We start from the raw sequence: 24,868 nt of genomic DNA on the forward strand, positions 1-24,868 counted from the left end.
AATAAATAGCAGCCTTCTCCCAAGATCCACTTTGCTCAATTTTTGTGTTTTGTTCAGTGGTCGATCCCTAGCACATAGTTGGCTCTCCATGCATGTTAAGACACAAAATCATTCCTGCAAGGTGCCATATTGTCAATGAACAACGTATCATGAGACACTTCAGAGGAGACCACATAACCACCAGAAAGAATGACATCACTAGTGCTGCATCTGACCACACCCTAACCGTGGCTGGAATGTAAGTCTATACATCTGATGGCACAAGCTTCGGAAAAGCAGTCAAGAAGGCGCCTGCCATAGGGCCTGGAAGGAGATCCGAGGCACAGCTCAGAGTCCTCCCATATTTATTTCTGCTCACTTGATATGCACCTCTCCCTTGTCAACCTGGTACAACATGTTTATTTAAGAGATAATGTTGCCGTGGAGGAGTGCACAAGGCAATAAACAGCTTTTGCAGGCAATTAAATGCAGAAGTGAAATTGAGCTGCTGGTCAGCGGAACCAGCCATTCATCGTGAGTTTGTTCCAGTGTCACAAATGTTATTCCTGTTTCACAACAGGACAGGAATCTATGATTGGGCCACAAATCTCCTCCACAGGCTGAGGCAGACCAGAAGCAATTAAAAGCAGCTCTTGGCAGGCAGGGCATTTACACAAAAGAGCCTTAAGATTCTGGAATGCCGAGCTATGAGGCTGCTCTATTTTTTAAGTAGGTTTTACACTTAGTAGGTGCTCAGTAATTATTTGTGGCTTGCTTGTTTTTACAGGGAGGCTTGCAGGAAGTCTCAACTGTACAATAAAAAGTCGATACCCTTTTTACTCATCTCTAAGAATTCTTTCTAGCTTTAAAAGCTATGATGATCTCCACTAGAGTCAGTTTTTTTTTGTTGTTGTTTATTTGTTTAGATGGAGTCTTGCTTTGTCACCCAGGCCAGTGCAGTGGCATGATCTCAGCTCACTACAACCTCCACCTCCCGGGTTCAAGCATTTCTCCTGCCTCAGCCTCCTGAGGAGCTGAGATTACAGGCGTACACCACCATGCCTGCTTAATTTTTGTATTTTTAGTAGAGATGGGGTTTCACCATGTTACTCAGGCCAGTCTCAAACTTCTGACCTTGTGATCCACCCAACCTCGGCCTCCCAAAGTGCTAGCATTACAGGCATGAACCACTGCACCCAGCAAGTCAGTTTTTTTCCCCTAGGAATCAAAAAGGAGTTCTTGATTCTAATACAAATTTCTTCCTTATTTTTTAAAATGTTGATTTTTTTTGAAGATGTGAATCTTTCTTCCTTAATTCTGATATAAATCGAAAGGAGTTATCCCACAGGATACAAAAATCAACATACAAAAATTAGTTAGCATTTCTATATATGACTAGTAAACTATCTGAAAAAGAAATCAAGACAACAATCCTATTTACAATAGTTAAAAAATAACGTAATCAAAGAGGTGAAAAATTTCTATACTGAAAACCATAAAATAGTGATGAGAGAAACTGAAGACAGATAAATAGATAGTCCATATTCATGGACTATAAGAATTAATATGGGTAAAATGTCCACACTACCCAAATTTGTATCAAAATCTAAGAAAAGTATCCTACTAGGCAGAATAGCTAATAAAAAGATGACTCCATCTGGTGAAGTTAAGAGGAGAGTCCGGCCTTACCAACACGGTCAAGAAAGTACTTGAAGACCCAACCTCAGATTCTGGCCCTCAAGATTGAGCCATTTTCACACCAACTCAATCAATCAGGAGAGCACAGCACAGGTGCTCTCCAGAAGTGCAGCTGTGGGACACCTTCTACACAGAGGGCAGCAACCAATGAAGAGCTCCCAATCTACCGACTCCTAGGAAGCTACCTCCAGAAGGGGCAAAGCATTGTCCAAAACGCAGAGTGAGAGAGCCTTCCAGGAATAGCAGAAAAAGCAAGGTGAGGAAAAGACTGCCATCCGGATCCCTGTTCCTGACACTTCTGCTGCCTCTCTGGGCCAGGCACGGTGACTCACACCTGTAATCCCAGCATTTGGGAGGCTAAGTGGGCGGATCACTTGAGGCCAGGAGTTTAAGACCAGCCTAAACAACATGGTGAAACCCCGTGTCTACTAAAAATATAAAAATTAGCGAGCCTTGGTGGCACACGCCTATAATCCCAGCTACTCGAAAGGCTGAGGCACAGGAATCAGGCATCACTGGAACCTGGGAGGTGGAGGCTGCAGTGAGCCAAGATCGCACCATTGCACTCCAGCCTGAATGACAGAGTAAGACTCGGTCTCAAAAAAAGAAAAAAAAAAAAAAAGACGACTCTGGTTAAAAAGTGAGCCATCCAGTTTCTCTCCCTTCAACATTAGCTAAGGGTATTATTTGTAGATTTTTACTTTTTAATTTTATTACTTCTTTGTGATATCTGTATCTTAACACATTTTGCACCATTATAATTTTCACCCATGCTTTATGTTTTCTATTTCCTAAAGGGATCAAATTCTTCCCCAGTGATATAGAAATCTATCCATACATATCCATACTTGGTTCATATCTACATGTCAGTCTTTTAATAATAAAATATGCATTTTTATACCCTATCTTGCCACAAAGGGGAGCTGAGGTAGCTAACAAAAATACATATGAACAAACGGTGAAGAATTAAATAGATTTTTTAGGCCAAGTGTGGTGGCTCATGCCTGTAATCCCAACACTTCGGGAGGCCAAGGTGAGTGGATCACTTGAGATCAGGAGTTTGAGACCAGCATGACCAACATGGTGAAACCCCATCTCTACTAAAAAAATTTAAAAATCAGCTAGGTATGGTGGTGTGCACCTGTAATCCCACCTACTCAGGAGGCTGAAGCAAGAGTATTGCTTGAACCCAAGAGGCAGACGTTGCAGTGAGCCGAGATCGTGCCCCTCTGCACTCCAGCCTGGGCAACAGAGTGAGACTCTGTCTCAATTAAAAGTAAATAAATAAATTTCTTTTTTAAAAAGTAGGGGCAAGTAGAAATAATGACTAAAGTAAATTCATTACAGTTGATATCAGCATAGCACTTCTTGGCTTACACAGAAATCCCTACACATGTTAATCATCTCACTTCAGTTGTCACACTGCATTATGTAGCCATGCAACAGCCCCATGAAGATGGTACGGTACCCACTTTACAGATAAGAAAACTGAGATTTACAGGGTTAGGTATTCTGCTGAAGATTACATACTTAAATCTCAAATTAGAACTGAATACGGGGCTGAGCAAGGTGGCTCACGCCTGTAATCCCAGCACTTTGGGAGGCCAAGGCTTGTGGATCACCTGAGTCAGAAGTTCAAGACCAGCCTGGCCCACATGGTGAAACCCTGTCTCTACTAAAAATACAAACAAAAGTAGCTGGGTGTGGTGGTGCATGCCTGTAATCCCAGCTACTCAGGAGGCTGAGGCAGGAGAATCGCTTGAACCCAGGAGGCAGAGATTGCAGTGAGCCTAGATCACACCATTGCACTCCAGACTGAGTGACAGAGTGAGACTCCATCTTAAAAAAACACAAAACAAACAAAAAACTGAATATGGATCTTCCAATGCCAGAACCCATGTTCCTTAAAGTACACCATGTTGTTCCTCTAAATTAATTGATCTGGTTACCAATTAGCTGTGGTGCTTGGCAAATCCCGTCAGCTCTTGACCAGTTCTCTCTGCAGCAGAATGGGGTGGTCCAAAACACTTTAAGATTCATTTCTGCTGTGATCATCGCTGGACTGAATTTATCTGCCATTTTCCAAATCGATGAATCGTATCTATGTTGTCTCTGCTACTTTTAATGTGAGTTTATTTCCAATTGGACCAATGGTGCACATGCCTTAAAAATTTTTAAGCCAAGCTTGTGTTCACATTTGATTACAAGATTAATCCACAGATGCATAAAATATCAGAGTTAAGAGACAGAGGTCATAAGGTGGAGCCCCCTCATCCAAATTGTCAGGATCATTTTTTATGACACATGCATTGCAGATGTGCTTAAATGTGCATTACTAATAATCACATTCACTGAAAATTAGTATGCAGATTCCATAAGTAACTTTGAAATAGCAAGGGATTCAGCACATTTTAAACAATGATGGCTGAGACTACCTCTTTCAGGAAAGCAGCAGGGCTCTATCCTCAGCCATTTCTGACCTCCACAGTGAAGGAAGAAAATCAGAAGAGAGTTACAAGAAGACCCCGCCCCCAATGGAAAACAAAGGACTTAGGTAGAAATTCCAAGCCCTCAGGAATTAAAGAGTGCCTCGGTATTTGTACTTAAGTAATCCTACAGTTAAGGTTCACCTGCAGAGACATTCTGCACTTTCTCCAGAAGTTATCAAGTCACAGAGGGCTCCTGAGCAGGAATTCCCATAGCCCTGAGTTTTTTGCAGAACCACTGATAACCAGATGGTGCAGAAACACAAACTTTGGAGTCAGAAAGACACAGATTCAAACCCTGGCTCTCCCACTTGGGTGTGACTTTCAGCAAGTCAACCCTCTTGAGGGGTTGACTCAATGTACTCAATATCATTTGCCTCCTAAGACAGTTACCCTCCTAACAGGGGAGGTAACTGTTCAATAAATAATAGCTCTCATCACTGATACTATTATTAACTAAGAAGAACGGGCACCAAACACAATTGGAGAGAAGAACAGGTGCTGCAAAATAATTTATGTGAGATATATCACTGAAAGAAAATAAATATATCACTGAAAGAAACTAAGGAAGCTTAATTACACCCAGTAAGAAAGCTAAAGCTTGTTTGGGAAGACAAACTCACATTTTAAATGATGTCTAAGTGTCTCTCCTAGGGCTCTAACCAGTGGTGCCTGTCTCTAGTCCAGTAAGTTCTAGAAAAGATGCTAAGCATCAAAACTGCACGTCCCCCACAGGACTAAGCAGGTGTAGCCAAGATTTTTCCTCCCACCTTAGCTAACAGGTAGACACTATCTGAGTCAAGCTTTCAGCAGAACTGGCCCCCAGGGGAATCTCTCCTTGGGCACAGCAGCTGTGGCAGCTCTCCAAGAACAGGCAATGGTGCTGCTCAGGAGAGCCCGTCTCCCTGGGCTGGCCCTGGGAGGGTAGGCTTTGATAAGGGACTTCCAAGGAAATCCAACACTTCTGTCGTAACCTGTCCCAGGTTTTCCAAGTAGGGTAAGAATAAACATTAATGTGTCAGACATCCACCATTTGAAAGATTTTGACAAAATGGGAACATCAATTAATTTAGCAGATTTCTGACTAGCTGTAAAGTTGATCTTGAGCTGGTTGTCTTTCTTTCAGCAAAATATTTACTTTCTCAACCTAAGCTACCAGGAGCACACATCCTCCCACCTACTTCATCCTCAGAGTCTGGAAGCAGCCAAAAACCATCACACTCCAACAACAGCTCCTGCTTCCTGGCGATCTACACAATGAGTTACTTTTTTAACACTCTAAGCTACGGTTTTTTCCCTTCAGGATGGAGAGTCTCCAATAGAAGTCAACCAAAAACCTGCCCCAAAGCATAAAATCCAGCTGCACTTTGAAAGGCCTGAAGGGGTCCAGGCTGAAGTTCCATAAATCATAGCATTTCCTTTAAACGCATATCAATGTGCTTTAAGCTTCCTTCAAAAACAGTATGATTCAAAAAAAAAAGTATGGAAAATGTAAGAAAATTTGTAGTTTATAGGATTAAAATAGATATTTTAATACACCCAAGAAGTCAGATCCCTGAGGGTAGCAAGAGAACCAAAAAGTGGAATGACTTCAATTTTACCAACCTAATGACTTAAATTGTAACGACCTTTTAATACCTATAAAAGGCAGAGGCAAAATGGAACAGAATGGCTCAGAGGAAAATATCACACATTTTTTTGAAATGGGCTTAAGGAAGTCTAAAGAGATGCTGGATTAGCCGGGAGTGGTGGGGTGTGCCTGTAATTCCAGCTACTCGGGAGGCTGAGGCAGGAGAACTGATTGAACCCAGGAGGCAGAGGTTGCAGTGAGCCAAGATCACGCCAGCCTAGGCAACAGAGCAAGACTCTGTCTCAAAAAATAAAAGAAAGAAAAAGAATTTCAGCTTAGAATGTTCTTACTCCTTCAATAGAACCAAGATACTAATGGTTGACAAATATCTACTGGTCAAGGCAAAGCATTTGTAAACAATGGGGGAAATAAAATTCCTTGAGCTGGCAAAAAAAAAAGAGATGTTGGGTAAAGGGTAAAGTTTCAGTTATAACATGAATAAGTCCTGGGAATCTAATGTACAGCATGGTGACTCTAGTTAATAATATATTATATACCTGAAAAATGCTCAGAGATTAGGTCTTAAGTGTTATCACCACACACATAAAAATGGTAACTAAGTGAGGTGATGAATGTGTGTAATTAGCTTAACTGTGGAAATCATTGTGTAGGGTATATATATATATTAAATCATCACACTGTATGTCTTAAATATATACAATTTTTGTTTGCCCATGATACCTCAATAAAGCTGGGAAAACAAAAAAGAGGGTCAAACACTTGCAATGAACTCCCAAATATGTATGTGGCATTGCACTGAATCCAATCCCCACTGGAAGCATGGCAAATGCTTCCAGAATGAGAACAATTCTTGCAGAATCTTAATGTCTTTCACTTGGGAGGGGGTTTGGAGGTGTTGAGTCTAACTTTTCACCTACATATTCCCAAAAAATACGTCTATACATGGTAATCTAGCCTCCGAATGCTTTTGGTGCCTTGAATCTGATGCTAACAAACCGGCATGATGAAAATGGTTGCAACTGCGGAAGCAGAACATCCCTGGATAAATGCTCCTTTCTCTGATAAAGCAAAATTCTTTGTTTTACTCCAAATATCAAATGCTCTTGATTGCGTGCTATTTTAAAAATACATACTTGGGGCCAGGCGCAGTGGCTCATGCCTGTAATCCCAGCACTTTGGGAGGCCAATGTGGCTGGATCATCCAAGGTCAGGAGTTCAACACCAGCCTAGCCAACATGGTGAAACCCCATCTCTACTAAAAATACAAAAATTAGCCAGGCGGTATGGTGGTGCCTGTAATCCCAGCTACTTGGGAGACTGAGGCTAGAGAATCACTTGAACCCGGAGGCAGAGGTTGCAGTGAGCCAAGATCATGCCACTGCACTCAGGCCTGGGCGACAGAGCAAGACTCTGTTTAAAACAACAACAACAAAACAAAAATACATACTTGGAGAATGAAAGACTGGCCTCTATTCCTAGCAAAAAATGCACCTAGATTGGGTCCAGCTCAATTAGAAATCCACCTAATTCCTTTTCCTACTTTTCTTCCATGCAGATTATGACCTGTTTCCTTCCCAAGGTGCAAATTCATCATGCAGGTTACTGCCACCCAGAGGCTTTACCCAGCATTTTCTAAGCTGCCCAACAAAAGTGGTGGACAAAGCTGGAGGAGGCGGTACCTCGTTCAGTACTTGTAAATTTGCCTCTGGCCAACTGGTTATTTATGCAACATGGCATTCAAAAAATAAGAAAAGTAAAATTTGAAAAAACAAGTCTGTACATTATTTTTTTACAATTCCTTGCAGCCAACCTTTGTGGCTAAAGGGCATTATTGACAGAGATTCTTTACACATTTTGCATATTGTGCCTACACATGTGCAAAATGGCACACTTTTGCACACAGGTATGTGTGTCTACCTGTGTGTGTCATCTGTGTGTGCTTCTGTGTGCACAAGTATGTATGTGCCTCTGTGTGTATGTGCATGTGTGTGCACATGCATCTGGTTTTCACACATCCAGTTCACTCTCTGGGTAATTAATATCATACCTGCCATTGGTTTCCTGTCTGACCAGGCACATGAGGTCCAGGGAGGCCCCGAAGGCTGTTCTTCACAGGGGATCCCCCGAGGGGATTTCCCATATCCCCAGAAGCCGAATCAGCAGCCAAGGCCATGGAGTATTGCGGGTAGTTGTACAGATTATTGTAGTAAGGAAACAGAGGTGGCTGGTAGAAGGGGCTGTAGTAGGTGGAGTCTGAAACCAGGTCAGGTGTGTTCTCCACGTGCCCTCTGCTGGTGACAGCAGGAATATCCTGGATGACCATACGTCCCTCTAAAACGGAAGATAAAAAGAAAAAGACAACATGGTATTAATGTGGGAGTCCACAAAACTTTACCTCTAAACCTTCCTACTCAAGACCTGTGAAGTAAAGTACCTGAATATGCAGAAGACAAAACCGTCTGCTGCTTCTCCTACAGCTAAAATAAAGGAGGGTTTCTCAGGTTGGCCTCACTCTGGTGACACAGCCGACTCAGCTGATTGTTTTTACTGAGATTACCAAAACCATTTTAGAGGTGATTTTAACTTCTATTCGACAGTATAACTTCTATCCAGAAATTCCTATAATGTCAAGAAACTGAAGATCAAATCTAGTTGACCTGATTGTGCATTCTTAAAACAAAATTAATTGTAGCCACATAGGTATGTCAGAAAGTCAAAGCAAGTGGTCAAGAGTTTAGATGAATTTAGGTGAACGGTTTCCTTAACTTCCTTCCACAGCTGATAATATATGTTTAGAAATCTGGCCAATGGTAGGGAGCAGGGGCAGACAAACTTCCGGTTTAAGAGGTTAGTAACTATTTCGGGTTTTGTCAACTATTTAGTCACCGCTGCAGCATGATTGTGTTGCAATAAAACTTTATTTATAAAAACAGGCAGTGGGCTGATCTGACCCAAAGACTAGTTTGCCAACCTCTGGCATAGACATTAAAGTGTTTATTGGGGGGATGAAATGCAGCAGAACTAGAAGGCTGAGGGGCTGCCAGGAATTAAGATGCAGGGAGGCAGAGGGCAGGAGCCTGGGTGTGTAGAGCAGAAGGCAGGCACACGTGCAGGTGGAGGGCTAGGTAAGGATGAGGAACATGAAATCTGTGCTTTTGGGAGAGGCTGAGACTGGAAGCCAGATCCAAGAGTCACCACTGGAGGTGCCACCTCCATCGGGGCAAGGAAGGGAGGAGCCATTATGGGATAAAGGAGATTGCCAAGGCCTGGAGTGTGAAAAATTGAGAATACAACGTTACAGACGTTAAAGCTGACGTGAATCACAGAGGGACCAGGCTGTGGTATCAACTGCTGCTGGGACCTCAAACAAACAGTTCTAAAAAAGACCAACAGACAACTAGGTCTTCAGGACTTTGCGGTTTTAACCATGAACAAAGGAGCGGACGCAGGCCTGCAAGACAGCAAAGAGCAACAAGCAAGGAGAAATCCAGAGATGATGACTCCAGGCCTCTCTCCTACCAGATGTGATCCAGCAAGAAGGTACCCAGCTTCCTCCAGGCGCTCCAATATTCTCTGTGTTTAGCACACTGCCAGACACCGTGGGTCAATATTTGCTGAAGGGACTGAGGAATAATCATTTTTCAAGTAGTTTGGCATTAACAATAATGTGAGTTAAAAGTAAAAGCTCCAGGCTTGGCGCGGTGGCTCACACCTGTAATCCTAGCACTGTGGGAGGCTGAGGCAAGTGGATCATAAAGTCAGGAGATCAAGACCATCCTGGCTAACACGGTAAAACCCCATCTCTACTAAAAATACAAAAAAAAATTAGCCAGGCATGGTGGCATGTGCCTGTAGTCCCAGCTACTTAGGAAGCAGGAAAATCTCTTGAACCCAGGAGGCAGACGTTGCAGTGAGCCAAGATCACACCATTGTATTCCAGCCTGAAGACTCTGTCTCAAAAAAAAAAAAAAAAAAAAAAGTAAAAGCTCCAGGTAGTCATAAGATCTTGTCATTTCACTTTTATTTTATTTATTTCTTTCAGACAGGATCTCATTCTGTCACCCAGGCTGGAGTGCAGTGGCGTGACCTCAGCTCACTGCCACCTGCACCTCCTGGGCTCAAACCATTCTCCTGCCTCAGCTGCCCAAGTAGCTGGGAGTACAGGCACAAGCCACCATGCCCGGCTGATTTTTGTATTTTTTTTGAAATAGAGACAGGGTTTAACTATGTTGGCCAGGCTGATCTCGAACTCCTGAGCTCAAGTAATCTGAATTTTAATAAGCTCTCAGGATATTCTTTTTTTTTTTAATTTTTAAAATAGAGATGGGGTCTCACTATGTTGCCCAGGCTGGTCTCAAACCCCTGAGCTCCAGTGATCCACCCACCTTGTCCTCCCAAAGTGCTAGGATTGCAGGCATGAGCCAGTGCACCTGGCCTTGCTTCACTTTTTAAAGAGTACACTGGCCTGTAATCCCAGCACTTTAGGTGGCCAAGGTGGGTAGATCACGAGGGCAGGAGATCGAGACCATCCTGGCCAACATGGTGAAACCCTATTTTAAAATACAAAAAATTAGCTGGGAGTGGTGGCACACACCTGCAGTCCCAGCTACTCAGGAGGCTAAGGCAGGGAATCACTTGAACCCAGGAGGCAGAGGTTACAATGAGCCGAGATTGCCCTACTGCACTCCAGCCTGGTGACAGAGTGAGACTCTGTCTAAGAAAAAAAAAAGAATTAAGCTGACAGTGGCTCACGCCTGTAATCCCAACACTTTGAGAGGCCAAGGCAGTCCAATCATTTGAGGTCAGGAGTTCAAGACCAGCCTGATGAACATGGTGAAACCTATCTCTACTAAAAAGAATACAAAAAAAAAAATTAGCCAGCCTTGGTGGTGCACACCAGTAGTCCCAGCTACTTGGGAAACTGAGGCAGGAGAATCGCTTGAACCCGAGGCGGAAGTTGCAGTGAGCAGAGATCACAGCACTGCACTCCAGCCCAGGTGACAGAGTGAGACTCTGTCTCAAAATATAAATAAATAAAGTGGTTTAAGCATCCTTAGGCAGAGAAAAGTGGCTCATGAGAGAAATTTCTAGCACAATGCATGGCCCAAAGAAGGTGCTTGGGAACCATCCACTGGCTGAGTGTGTGGGAAAAGGAAAACCTGCAATGGAGGGGAGGCATAACTCAAGTGCAAGCGTTGGAAGGTCTGGCTGAGATCTACAACATTTATTTTCGAAGTCTCATTTTAAAGTTAGTACTGGTGTCTCTTTTCTCTGAAAGGAGACCAAATCCTCCTATTCTAGGCTCCTGTAAATGCACTGCCAAGCCACTATTTTATTCTATTCCTTTCCTTTCTTCTCTCCTCTTCCCAGCTAATGAGATGAGACCTTCCAATGTCATTATTCCACACCCCAAGTCTGGAGAGGGCACATGTCCATTTGTTCCTCCTCAACTTCCCCACTGGGCCTTTCTCTTATTATGTTTGGTGGCATGAGTGGTGGTTTTCCATATCATTATTTTGTTTTCAATGTCATGTCTCTATTGTTTATCTCATCACAAGAGCAGTATGAGCTTCTCAAATTTAATAAATTATATGAGCATCTAAGTCAGAAATAGAATGACCTATCCTACCACACAGTCATAAGCTTTAATGGTTCATTCCTATACAATCTCATAGACAGTTAGGAAGGTATTTTAGATACTTAGGCCTGTCCCTGCAGTAGAAAACACTGAATACCTCCCACTTAGAGCCTGCTTTTCAAAAGCAAACTTCTTTAAAAAAATAAATAAATAAATACAGTGGCAGATGAATAATTAAATAGAAACTCAAGGATTCCAGTATTCTAGGATCAGGGCACAGCATAGGTTCTTGAATTTCTGCAGCATAACCTTAATCTGAACCTTTTATCAGGCTTCAGTTTATCAAGCAACAAAATGATGGCAGTTGTAACTCTGAAGGTAACGAGAGAATGGCTTCAATAAACCGCATAGTAAACCTCAAATAAAATGCTATGTCAGGTCAAAGCAATGATTTGTTTGGTTACAGCTGCTGTAATTAGTTAATAACACCATAATTTTTCCACTTACCCATATTTTATTTCCTCTTTCAAGTTACACCAAGCTTTAAGAATAAATATGAGATATGTATTGGAAAAGTTGTTCCATACCAGTATGTAAGTAATGAAACCACTTGGACTTTGTAAGAGTAGATGTCTACTTTTACACTGTTAAAATGTTTAACCACTTTTAAGACATTAGATTTTACAAACTACAATGTTTATAAACCACCAAACTCTATTTGTTAAAATTCCAAATTAAAATGCTCAGTGTTAAAAATAGCTTCATAACTCCTGGCATCTATATGAACACTACTAGTAAATGGAAAAGGTTGAAATGAATATCGGTCAAGCTACATGTGTCTAATCCAGTGGTTTGCACAGTGTGGTCCCTGAATCAGTAGTGTCAGCATTACCTGGGAACTTAAATGCAAATTCTCGGGTCCCACCACAGACTGATAAAATCATACATTCTGAGAATGGGGCCCAGTAATCTGGATTTTACTAAGCTCTCCAGAGATTCTTTTTTTAAAAAAATTTTTTGGTACAAATGGGGTCTTACCATGTTGCGCAGGCTGGTCTCAAACTCCTGGGCTCAAGATATCCTACTGCTTCAGCCTCCCAAAGTGCTGGGATTACAGGTGTGAGCCACTGCACCCAGCCCATGAGATTCTGATGTGCTAAAATTGTTGAGACACACTGGTCTACTCTAAAAATTCAAAGCAATTGCTCGATACACTATTCCTAAAAATATGAGATACCTGCATGCCCCTTACTGCATCATTGTGACAGTCCTGACTATTAAATAAAAGTATACAAATGAGGGCAGGTGTGGTGGCTCATGGCTATAATCCCAGCACTTCAGGAGGCCAAGGCACAAAGCCCACTTGAGCCCAGGAATTCGAGACCAGCCCCAAAACCCCTTTATAAAACATACCAAAATTAGCTGGGTATGGTGGTACATACCTGTAGTCCCAGCTACTAGAGAGGCTGAGGAAGAAGAATCACTTCAGCCTGGGAGGCAGCAGGTGCAGTGAGCCGAGATTGCACCACTGCACTCCAGCCTGGGCAATGGGGCAAGACTGTCTCAAAAAAAAAAAAAAAATTCCATTGTATTGTAAAGGTGGCCTTCTACCTAAATAACTCAGAGCTTGGATCCCAAGCTGTATGTGCTGTGGGTGTATCGCTGCCAAATGGTTGTGATTTTCATGGCTTACATCCAGACTTTCTTCATTTATTCTAACCTTAATAACTTAATTCATCTATTCAAGTGCTTATTCTATTTGACAAATATTTACTAAGCACCTACTATTTGTCAGGCATTTGATTAGGTACAAAACATGCAGAGTCAAAATTTAATATTCTTCAGAAGACTTCTGGATAATCCAGAGGAGCAGGTGTTACAAACATCACTTATTCTTGACCTTAAGTTGTATTTTTATATTTAGATTTGATTCATTCATTAGTTATCATATAACAACTATGTCCAAAGCTTTCTTTAAATGTTGTCAAAGGCACAAAGAAATATATTTAACATTTAATTTCTTCTTAAGAATTTGCCATCTATTTGGGGAAATTAGGTGCAAACTGGGAAATCTACAAAGTAATAATCCAAGTGCCACAATGACAGTATAGATAATGTCACCAAATGGTTCTATACAGAGAGGTGTCAGAAAAGGCCACGGTGAGTCATGAGCCAGAATGGAGGTGACTTAGAGACAGTGCGTAAACACTCAAAAAAGGAGAATAATATCAACAGTCATGAGGGAGGTCAACAGAGTCCCGAAGGAGGGAAGGACAAGACGTGTTCCAGCCACAGTGACCAGATGAGCCTGGCTGGAATGCAGAGTTCACAAGAGACAACTGCAAATGAGAAGGGAAGGTTATGCTGGAGTTAATTGCTGAACACCTTGAATGAGAATGCCAGGCCAAGAAATTCTCCTTCAGGGAATCAGTGAAGGTTTTCAGACCAAGGGAGTAGCATAAAAATGTTTAGGAAAATGATCAAAGCACAAAAGACAGACCTAAGAGAATAAGGAGGTGGGGGAATAGACTTGGCTCTTTAAATAATCCAGGCAAGAAGAAGTCATCATAAGCTTGCACAAGGAGGCTATGTGAAAATCGCTGGCAGGTCTGGCATTCTATGAATTCCCTCCAAACAACTAAATTACATGGTTAATACCTGTCATCCAGGGACCAGGAAAGCCATCCAGCTTCCCTTTTGATGCCTGTTCAACTGCTGAGTGATCAGATGATATTCCAACCTCAGAAGGAACATCCGACTCCTTGCCCAGACTGACAGAGGATAAGAATATGAGCAGAGTATACCATCTGCCCAGCCTGTGCTACAGCAAACTCCCCAGAGAGGAGCCAGCAGCATTTGCTTCAACACTGGGATGTCAGCGAAGATGGTAAGTCAGCCTAAGTGTCCTTATTAATTGATGACAAACCTGAAAGTAAGATTTCCAACTGATATGCCACAAAATACATGAATTTATCATACAAATTTTGAATTATCTATATACTTATATATACATATAGTTTTCAAAAAGTGGTTTTCTACATACAAACTATTAATAAGCTCCCCCCAACCACATCCATTCCCATTCTGAGCCACAGGGAAAAAAAAAAAAAGGTACAGTAAGAAGTGACAGTTTGGCCACGTGTGGTAGCTCATGACTTAATCCCAGCACTCAGAGAGGCTGAGGCAGGGGGATCACTTGAGGTCAGGAGTTCGAGACCTGCCTGGCTAACATGGTGAAATCCCATCTCTGCCAGAAATAGAAAAACTACCCTGGTGTTTTCGCTCTTGTTGCCCAGGCTAGAGTTCAATGGCATGATCTTGCCTCACTACAACCTCTGCCTTCCAGGTTCAAGTGATTCTCCTGCCTCAGCCTCCTGAGTAGCTAGGATTACAGATGCCTGCCACACACCCAGCTAATTTTTTGCATTTTTAGTAGAGACGGGGTTTCACTATATTGCCCAGGCTGGTCTCAAACTCCTGACCTCAGGTGATCCGCTGGCCTCAGTCTCCCAAAGTGCTAGGATTATAGGCGTGAGCTACTGCGCCCAGCTGAGTCTGATGAAAATTCTTAAGCTGGATCTCACTCTATTTTTCTAGAATGATAATTGGCCAAAATTGCTTAATGAATAATAACAGAAAGCTAGCAGCATTGTTTCCAAGATAATGTGAGTGCTTTCTTAACCAGTAGTCCCTTACAGAATTATCAACCTGTATACAGAAGTGGGCAGGGAAGTGCTGGGTAGAGGAGGCTGTGGTCCCTGGTGAAGTCTCCACCCCCAGGGCCTGTGCCCATGGACATAGGTGAGGACACGCACTCCTGCCTTGGCACCTAAATGTTGCATTTCCCAAGACCACCCTGGCCTGCCATGCCTCCATCCTGTGCCTATGAAAACCCCCAAGACCCTGGAAGGTAGACACACAAGTGGCTGGGCATTGAGAGTAGACTGGTGGAAGGAGGCAAGCAGCTCAGCGTGAAGAGCAGACCAACAGGCACTGGCCGGCCACTGACCCGCCTAGGCCACTGAGCAGCGGAACAATTCAGAGTTTGGCTGGGGCAGTCAGAGTGGCCTGACTCCAGGGGAAAACCATCTCCTTTCTGGCTCCCCTATCTGCTGAGAGCTACTTCTACTCAGTAAAACCTTGCACTCATTCCCCAAGCCCACATGTGATCTGATTCTTCTAGTACACCAAAGCAAGAACCTGGGGATACAGAAAGTCCTCCGTCCTTGCAATAAGGCAGAGGATCTAATTGAGCTGACTAATGCAAGCCACCTACAGACAGCTAAACTAAAAGGGCACCCTATAACACATACCCACTGGGGCTTCAGCTGTAAACATTCACCCCTAGACCCTGCCATGGGGTCGGAGTCCCGCAGCCCCTCTGTAATCTCCCTTAGAAGTTTGAGCAGCGGGGCACTGAAGAAGCAAGCCACACGCCCTTCACACGCTCTGCAAAGGGGACAGGCAACCTTTCCCATTTCAGATCTGCTGCTATGGTGCAAATGGAAATATGAAGTTAGATGGATTTTTGTCGTCGTTTTGTTTTGTTTTTGAGATGGAGTCTCACTCTGTCACCCAGGCTGGAATGCAGTGGCACTGTCTCAGCTCACTGCGACCTCCACCTCCGGGGTTCAGGCAATTCTCCTGCCTCAGTCTCCTGAATAACTGGGACCACAGGCGCGTGCGACCACACCCAGCTAATTTTTTGTATTTTTTAGTAGAGACAGGGTTTCACCCTGTTAGCCAGGATGGTCTCGATCTCCTGACATCGTGATCCACCCATCCCAGCCTCCCAAAGTGCTGGGATTACAGGAGTGAGCCACGGTACCCGGCTTGTTTCCATTTTTGTTTTTTTTTTGGGGGACTGAATCTCAAAAAAGGAGGTGGCTCACTGCAACCTCCACCTCCTGGGTTCAAGTGATTCTCCTACTGCAGCCTCCAGAGTAGCTGGGATTACAGGTGCACACCACCATGTCTAGCTAATTTTTTATTTTTAGTAGAGACGGAGTTTCACCATGTTGGCCAGGCTGGTCTCAAACTCCCGATCTCAAATGATCTGCCCATCTCAGCCTCCCAAAGTGCTGGGATTACAGGCGTGAGCCACCGAGACCGGCCAGATGTTTTAAGTATTGTTACTATTGGTATATACTCCTAATTTGTGCAATAAGAACAAAAGATCAGAAGGACTGGATCCAAACCACTAGGAAAGTCAGCAGGAACTCAAGAAATACATATCTGGAAAAATGACCAACAGCATTTGTCCCACAGATCGTATCAGAGCTCACTGTCTCCCCTCAGATGCATCTGCAGGGATGTTGCTTATGAGCTCAATCACTTATTATTCTTATACCCATGTTCATGGCTCTACCTATTTACCTTCTGCACATCCAGTTCTTTCATAGGGCTTCACAATCCCTCTGATACTTTTTTTTGCTCTAACATATGCAGTGTAAAATATGATTCACTTCTTCATGAGAGATCAATACCTCAATACCTGCACATGATAAATATCCTTATTGATCGTGGAGTGTTATATGCTGGTCTCTGGGCCCATGGTATATTAATAGTAGTTAACCAGTAATTCATTTTAAGGTAGGTGAAGGCTTGCCCCCCTCTTTGCTGGTGCAATGATTCCCAAAGTTGTTGCACTTTGAGTCCTTTGTGTTCAAATCTGGATCCACACCCCCCTCCATGAAAAAACCCAACGTTACAGTTTACAGCATAAAGTTAAAAAAGGTCACAAATAAAACCAAAATTTACCATTTACAAACCAATCAGTAAGACTACTTGTGATTCACATGATCTCATGTAAATGACTAATTTATATACTCCAGATTTTCTCTTTATAGCCCACACCTTGCATGGTGCTTCTCCTACTTAACTTCTGGGTTTTAAGAGTTACATACCAGGGCCAGGCGCGGCGGCTCATGCCTGTAATCCCAGCACTTTGGGAGGCCAAGGCGGGTGGATCATGAAGTCAAGAGATCGAGACCATCCTGGCCAACATGGTGAAACCTCGTCTCTACTGAAAAATACAAAAATTAGCTGGGTGTGGTGGTACACACCTGTAATCCCAGCTACTCAGGAGACTGAGGCAGGAGAATTGCTTGAACCCGGGAGGCGGAGGTTGCAGTGAGCCAAGATCACGCCATTGCACTCCAGCCTGACGCCTGGTGACAGAGAGAGACTCTGTTTCAAAAAATAAATAAATACATAAAAATAAAAGAGTTACATACTAGTCAAGCAAAATTATTCACCAGTTAAGTCTGAAAACTATCCATCACCAACTAATATGTTGTGTTAAGTGCTACGAGAATATAGAAAAAGCCTACGATTTTTTCCCTATTTTTTAAATAAAGAAACAGGTCTTGCTCCGGCCAGGCTAAAGTGCAGAGTGCAGTGGTGTGATCATGGCTCACGGCAGCCTCCAACTCCTAGGCTCAAGTGATCCTCCTGCCTCTGCCTCCCGAGTAGCTGGGACTACAGGTGCATGCCACCATACCTGACTAATTTTTTTTTTTTTTTTTTTTGGTAGAGACAGGGTCACGCTATGTTGCCCAGGCTGGTCTCAAACTCCTAGTTTCAAGTGATCCTCCCACCTCAGCCTCCCAAAGTGGTGGGATTACAAGTGTGAGCCACTGCACCCAGACTCTCCTTTTGGGGGTCGAGGGGTGTTAATGTATTTTTTTAAAAGACCGTGTCATTTGATGATGACTGATTTCATGGAATCTGGGGGATGACACTGTGATACTCCTCACTGAGGGGAGAGAAGGATTCATCTCAACCTTCAAAGTACAGAGTCCACTGATGTTGGCTCACTAGTGTCGCTCCTGTAGCACAAGACATGGAATGTGGTAGAGCCTATTTCTCCTTTCTCCCAGGAAGGGATTTTTGTCTTGTCTTTTTAACATAATTTGGTTCTGAAGGAATGTCAGCTGCTGGTGTGAACTCTCTTCATAGCAAAGTGAACCTGAAATTGGCTTTTAAAGATAGGAGCAGGCTTGGTTCACAGGGGTGTGGAGCGTCAATGTGGGATGGGTGGCAGGTTATGCAAATGGGATCTGGCAACTCAGAGAGTGAAAAAAGCTAGGTGGGGAGGCTTGGTGGCTCACGCCTGTAATCCCAGCACTTTGGGAGGCCGAGGTAGGAGGATCACTGGAGACCAGGAGTTCGAGACCAGCCTGGCCAACATGGTGAAACTCTGTCTCTACTAAAAATACAAAAAATAGCTAGGCATGGTGGCAGGTGCTGGTAATCCCAGCTACTCTGGAGGCTGAGGCAGGAGAATCACTTGAACCCAGGAGGCAGAGGTTGCAGTGAGCCGAGATCACACCACTGCACTCCAGCCTGGACAACAGAGTGTCTCAGAAAAAAAAAAAAGATGGGGGTGGGGGTTGAGCACAGCCAGATTAAAGGAATCAAGGAGGAGGGGGGAAGAAGGGGAAAATACAAACAGGAGGCTGAGCAATCACAGGCCTTTGGAACAGGCTGCCCTGGGGCTACTGGAAAGCCCAGGCAATCAAAGACCATCCATTGTGTGCAGCAATTCCCAAAGTGCTGGCTGAGAAGAATACAAATCCCTGGCCTGGAGGAGCTCTGGTGATGAAGAGTGAGAAGGCAAATGTAAAGGATCAGAAAGGTTTCCCAGAAGACACCTTTAAGCAAGAGAAGGTTCTGGGTGTACAAAGGATAAGAAAGGAATTCCAAGTCAAGGACAGAGAGGAGACGCACAGAGAGAGCTTCAAGGCACTAGTGAGGTTAAGAGAAGAGCCTGCAGCGCAGGTAGAGCACAGGGTCCACTGCAGGAGGAGAATGGGGGTGCTGCTGGCAAGGTAGTATGGAATTTGGGATCCCCCCACCACACCCCCAGAGAAACCTCACTGGGCCTGAAAAGGCTGGCATATAAAGCACAGCAGCATGCTAACGTTAGCAGCATCCAACATCCACCTGTATGGGTTTCTGCCTCTCCCTGGCCTGATTCCTGCTCTCTCCAGCTTCTTCCTTCTTCCACACCTCTGCCTGTGCCTCAGAATTCCCCCAAGTCACCAAGGAAAACTGTTAATCCGACAGTGAAGGTCATATTTGGAGGAAATGCCATTTCTCTGACCCTCCAAGGTAAGGCTGAAGGCCATGAAAGCCTGTCTCACAGCCAAGACAAAGATTTCTCTCTGTAGGCCAATGCAGAATGTCCAGCCATTGGCAAGACGTCAGAGACAGTTTGGGACTCTGTCAACACCTCCCAGCAGATTGGAGGAGCAGGTTGTGCCAACAGGCCAATGAGAAAGCTTGAGTTTGGGGGTAGAGGAGAAGAAAGGGATGATTCCCAACACAGTTCTCTTCATCAAGGGCTACATTCTAGGAGGTCTTATAGAGACTCCCTTCTCAAACCTTTTAAATATTTCTTACACTGAGGAGGTTTTCAATTAGGAACTGGTTTTACTGATAGTGTGTTATTTAGGTCTCCACAGAAAAGATCTGCTCGGACCTGTAATCAGACAAAATGGAGAAACTTAATTTATCAGGGTCTTTCTCTCTGGGGAATGAAGGGAGCTGAACAGAGAGGGAACAAAGATACATGTTTAAGTTTGCTCATGGTCAGCTGCATGTCAATTTAGGATTCAGATCCTGCTTTTATAACTTTCTTTTAGTAATAAGGTCATAGAGGTTTTGTCTTTCTTTGTCCTTGGAGGTCCCAGAAAGTGATGTGAAGGAGTAGACCTCTACATAAATGTAGACAGGTAAGAAACCGAATTATACCTCACCGTATTGTTTCACATAGCTTCTGTGCAACTCAAGATTATACCTAGTTCAATTTATTATCACCAATTTTCAATCAGGCATTTGTCTTGTAAAATGTTTCCAGTTGTCATAAGCAGTACCTTATCCAATTGTACAGGACTGGAGAGCCCCTTCCCTACCAAGAATTTTTCAGAATCTGCCTCTAAACCTTAAGTTTTCACACTTGTCTGCGCAAGAGGAGGAGGTAGGGGGTCTATAGAATTCCCCTTGACCAGGCCACACCCCAGAGCACTTTGCATGACAGCCTCCAGCAATGGGACCCAGGCCTCAGAATTGTTCAGTACTCCCAGAGTGACACCCCTGCCCCCCAAGCACACACAAACACAGGAAGTTGAGAACTGCTTTAAACCCATTCAAGCTTGGGACTGTGATATCAAGAAATCACACCCTTACATCTTATCCCAGCAATTGTCAAAATGTGGTTGGAGGTCCTGGTCTACAACTTCCTTCTGAGGACCCAAGAGGTCAAAAGTATTTTTGCAATAACATAAAGATGTCATCTGCCTTTTTCACTGTGGTGACAGGCGCTGATGATGCAGGAGCAAGGGTAGGTCCTCAGCAGGCGGCAAGCCACTTAAGTATATTAACACTCCCTTATTCCTCATCACTATGAAGGAAAACATTAAAACTTTTGAAAAATGTATGTCAATTTTGCTTAAGATGCCCTTGATGAAGCAGAAAGAAAAAGTAACTTGACCAAATCTGTACCTCAGAGTCAACGTCTTTTTAAAAACTGTGTGATTCAATGGGAAGGACTCACACAGCCTTTCTGCACACCAAAGGAAAAAGGGCACTTGTGTCACTGTTGATCTACACTCACTGCTTTTTCTTAAAGGAACATCGCATCCTTGGCAGAATGACTGATGGCAAACCACACTTATTGAAACTCAGATATTTGGCAGACATTCTCTTGAAAATGAACTAAATGAGCCTCTCACTTCAAGGAAAACTGACACTATTTATTGCCAAAATTTGAGTTTTCAAGTAAAGATTAGAATTTTTGAAAATGTATGGCCCCCGCTATTGTGGTTGACAGCTTCCAAACTTGAAGATTATTCTAACAAGATCAGTAGTAATATTAATGAATGGGATTTTCTGGTATTTTGTAATAAAATGTGTCAACATTTGGAAGTTGTGCATAACTCAGTGAACTATTATTTCCCAAATGCCCAATGCATGATGTTATAAAGTCATACATGGATAAAAGAACCATCCAAAGTACACGGCCATACCACCTTGAATGCACTGGCAGATCTAGTCTGATCTTGGACACCAAGTCTGAGACAGATCAATAGATTTTAATGAAACAGAGTACAAAACGTTCGTTAGCATGATTTTGGTTTCCACACTACAACTAATCTTCAAGCAATTACCACTGTGAAGTTTTGGTCTAGTATCAAAGAACAGTGACAATTATGGTAAAAGGATATTAAAACACTTCTATCCCTTTTCTAACTATCTCTGTAAATCTGAATTTTCTTCATGTATTTTCCATTAAAACCAACAGCCTGACAAAAACAGCAGCTATGCAAAAACTCACCTACATCCTATTATGCCAAACATAAAAGAGATCTGCAAAAATGTAAAATGTAAACGTGCCACTTTCTTCACTGTTTTTTTGATTTAGAAAAATGTAGTAACTTTTACTGAAATGTTACTTATGCTACGAGGTAATGAGTTTATTATTTTAAAAGAATAATTTGTTTTTCATTTCTCAATTTTAGTTTCTAGTATGTTATCGATAGATATAACCCACATAAACAAAAGCTCTTGAAGTCCCCAAGAATTTTTAAGGTTGTAGAGAGGTTCTGCAAGTAAAAAGTTTGAGAACTTCCATCGTAGAGGCTCCTGTCTTTTTAAGGGGAGTGATTTGAGAGCAATTAGAGCCTGCATCTTATTCTGAGCTGGCTCTCAGACTTGTATTTATAGTAGACAGCAACAAAGCCCCAACCTGGCAGCTCTGGCTTTATTCTTAGGTCTGAAATATTTCTTTCTATGAACTATGCATTAAGAGAATGACACAATAGGCTGGGCGCTGTGGCTCACGCCTGTAATCCCAGCACTTTGGGAGGCCGAAGTAGTCAGATCAAAAGGTCAAGAGATTGAGACCATCCTGCCCAACATGGTGCAACCCCATCTCTACTAAAAATACAAAAAGTAGCTGGGTATGGTGGTGCACGCCTGTGGTCCCAGCTACTCGGGAGGCTAAAGAAGAAGAATAGCTTGAACCCAGGAGGTGGAGGTTGCAGTGAGCTGAGATCACACCTGTGAGACTCCGTCTCAAAAAAAAAAAAAACATAATATGGCCAGGCAGTGAAACTTCAGGTTGAGAGCACTGGCTTCTAAGCAAAACTAATTGATCGGATCTGAAATCTATTGCCATGCAATTATGGGCCAAGTCACATAAGTTTGGCATGTCCCAGCCTTGGCATGTAGCAGAGAAATACTACTATAACTTGAGAATCAAATGAGAGGATACATGTACTTAGAAAGGCTCTGCCACGTGATGAGTGCTCAATAAATGTTATTATTGTTATCACAATCACAACACAGTGATAACGTTTTCTGCTATCAAGCAAGACAGCCACCAAATAACTCCACACAAAAAGTTATCCTTGCTCCAAATGCTCATCATTAATGTACCGCAGGAGGGCTGGGCTGCACCTGGCCGGGCTTCCCAAACTCAGCTGAACTTGGAATCCTCCACTCCTGGCCTTCTCTGAGGTCAGACAGTAGCCTTGAGTGCATTTGGTGTGATATTACTCCCTAAAGTCATAATCAGGAAATGCAGGAACAATGTGTTTCTCCCACAAGGCAATCATGACAGGGCTATTTTAAACGTCAAACACGAACCTGGCGCCAGGAAAGCAACAACCGCTTACTGTGCACCTCCTACAAGCCAGGAACCACCTCTACTTAGTGAGTGAGGCAAATGCAACCCAGTGGGGTACCGTGCACCATTCCTTCCCTTTCCCAAAGTCTGTCTCCCCCAGCCCCATCTCCTCCTTTATTCAATTCTGCTTTTGCGAAGTGCAGCTACTGCCGGGATTCCCTTAAGACAGGCAGACATTTTTACTGGGGGAGGGGCAGGGCGGCTGCTGCAGTTCCAGGGCTGAACTTTTAGCTTGCTATAAAGTTAATGTGCTATTCAGTGTTCATTCCAGGCAAGGCTGTGGGGCTGTGTATTTTCTGCCACCCCCGGAAGGCCATTATCTGTAATTGCCCATTACCATACATAATTATTTCTCCTAGCGTGGTCTGTGACCTCCAGGGTTGCTGGATGTTTTAGCAACCTGCTCCACCTAACCAAATTTGTGAAGGAAGCGTTTCTGACCCCTGGTACTTTCATGGTATTTCCAAAGCCAACCTTGGGTCATTGCGCAGGCACACTTATCCAGAATCAGTTCCATGTGTACTTTTCTCACCTCCATGGAGTTTTACTTCCCCTCAAATAAAGGAAAAATAATCAACTCTCCATTGTGTGGGGGCTGATAACCCAAACAGGGAATTATCTGGAGCCCTTTATACTCCCTTTGCTTTGATTCTGCTGTTTAATTGTATCGCGCTTTTTAAAGATTGCTACTGGGAAACCTGGAGATAGAAGAGTGAACAGAGACACAGAGAACCTTTACATCTTAAATTCAATATATACAATCTCATATTTAGCTTCTTTTTTTGGAATGAGAAGAGGAATTATGTTCAAGTGAGTGACTGAAATGAGATATGCAGATTCCCTATGGATTTCAAATATTAATGCTAGAACTGACATCTACTGCTACATCTGAAAGTGTGGCTTTGGCCAGGTGTTGTGGCTCATGTCCGTAATCCCAGCACTTTGGGAGGCCGAGGCAGGTGGATTATGAGGTCAGGAGATCAATACCATCCTGGCCAACATGGTGAAACCCTGTCTCTGCTAAAAAAAAAAAAAAAAAAAAAAAAATTAGCTGGGCATGGTGACGTGCCTGTAATCTTAGCTACTTGGGAGGCTTAGGCAGGAGAATCCCTTGAACCAGGGAGTCAGAAGTTGCGGTAAGCTGAGATCGCGCCACTGCACTCCAGCCTGGCAACAGAGGGAGACTCTGTCTCAAAAAAAAGAAAGTGTAGCTTTACATTTAGCTTGCTTTTCAACATTAGCAGGGAAAGAAAGGGAGGAACAGGGTTGCTGGCCATACACATGCCCACTGAATGCTTAGCCAGTTGCTGGCATTTCATTTTCTCCTCCACCATCGCCTCCGTCAGAAACCCCACTGCACCCCGCAGGGGGCTGAGACGTACCTCTAAGGTATCACAGGGTTCAAAAACTGTCCAGCAGAGTGGACAGATGTCCTGGGAACGAGACCACTCAATTTTTGTGTGGACCCCCACAAATGTCTTTACTTTCCTTCCGTCTTCCCCTCCTTGGGAATAAAGCTTCTTTAACATTAAAAGAAGGTGATTCTACAAACAAAAATTTGCCCATTCTTTCAACCATCATTTTTACCCAAGTCAGGGAAGGTGAACCACAGAGAATTAAACCCAATAGCCTTTCACAAAATGTAACCACAGAGAAGGCCTTGGAAGTAATTTTATTATTTGTTTCTACACCCAGAGAAGTTCAAGTGGCAAGTCTAAGGACACACATGTAACTGGAAGTGGGACCATGGCTGAGGCAGCCTTGTCTGAGACCTCACACTTGTCTACCATGCTGTGTCAGAAAGGGAAAAGGGAGCCAGGAGACTGGCTGATAGACATTCTCAG

The 24,868-nt window shown here is 43.4% G+C and overlaps 1 protein-coding gene across 1 annotated transcript in view; it reads right to left on the reverse strand.

Annotated features, from left to right (window-relative positions):
- The window catches only part of DMRT1 (doublesex and mab-3 related transcription factor 1), a 123,175-nt gene that overhangs the window by 64,831 nt on the left and 33,476 nt on the right, over positions 1–24,868 (reverse strand). The window contains exon 3 of the mRNA XM_012454480.2: positions 7,802–8,085. Coding sequence (XP_012309903.2) covers positions 7,802–8,085 — 284 coding nt within the window. The remainder of the gene's footprint in view (positions 1–7,801; positions 8,086–24,868) is intronic.

This window comes from Aotus nancymaae, unplaced genomic scaffold, assembly GCF_030222135.1.
Source record: "Aotus nancymaae isolate 86718 unplaced genomic scaffold, 86718_ANA_hifiasm-v0.15.2.pri h1tg000041l, whole genome shotgun sequence".
Classification (NCBI taxonomy): Eukaryota; Metazoa; Chordata; class Mammalia; order Primates; family Aotidae; genus Aotus; species Aotus nancymaae.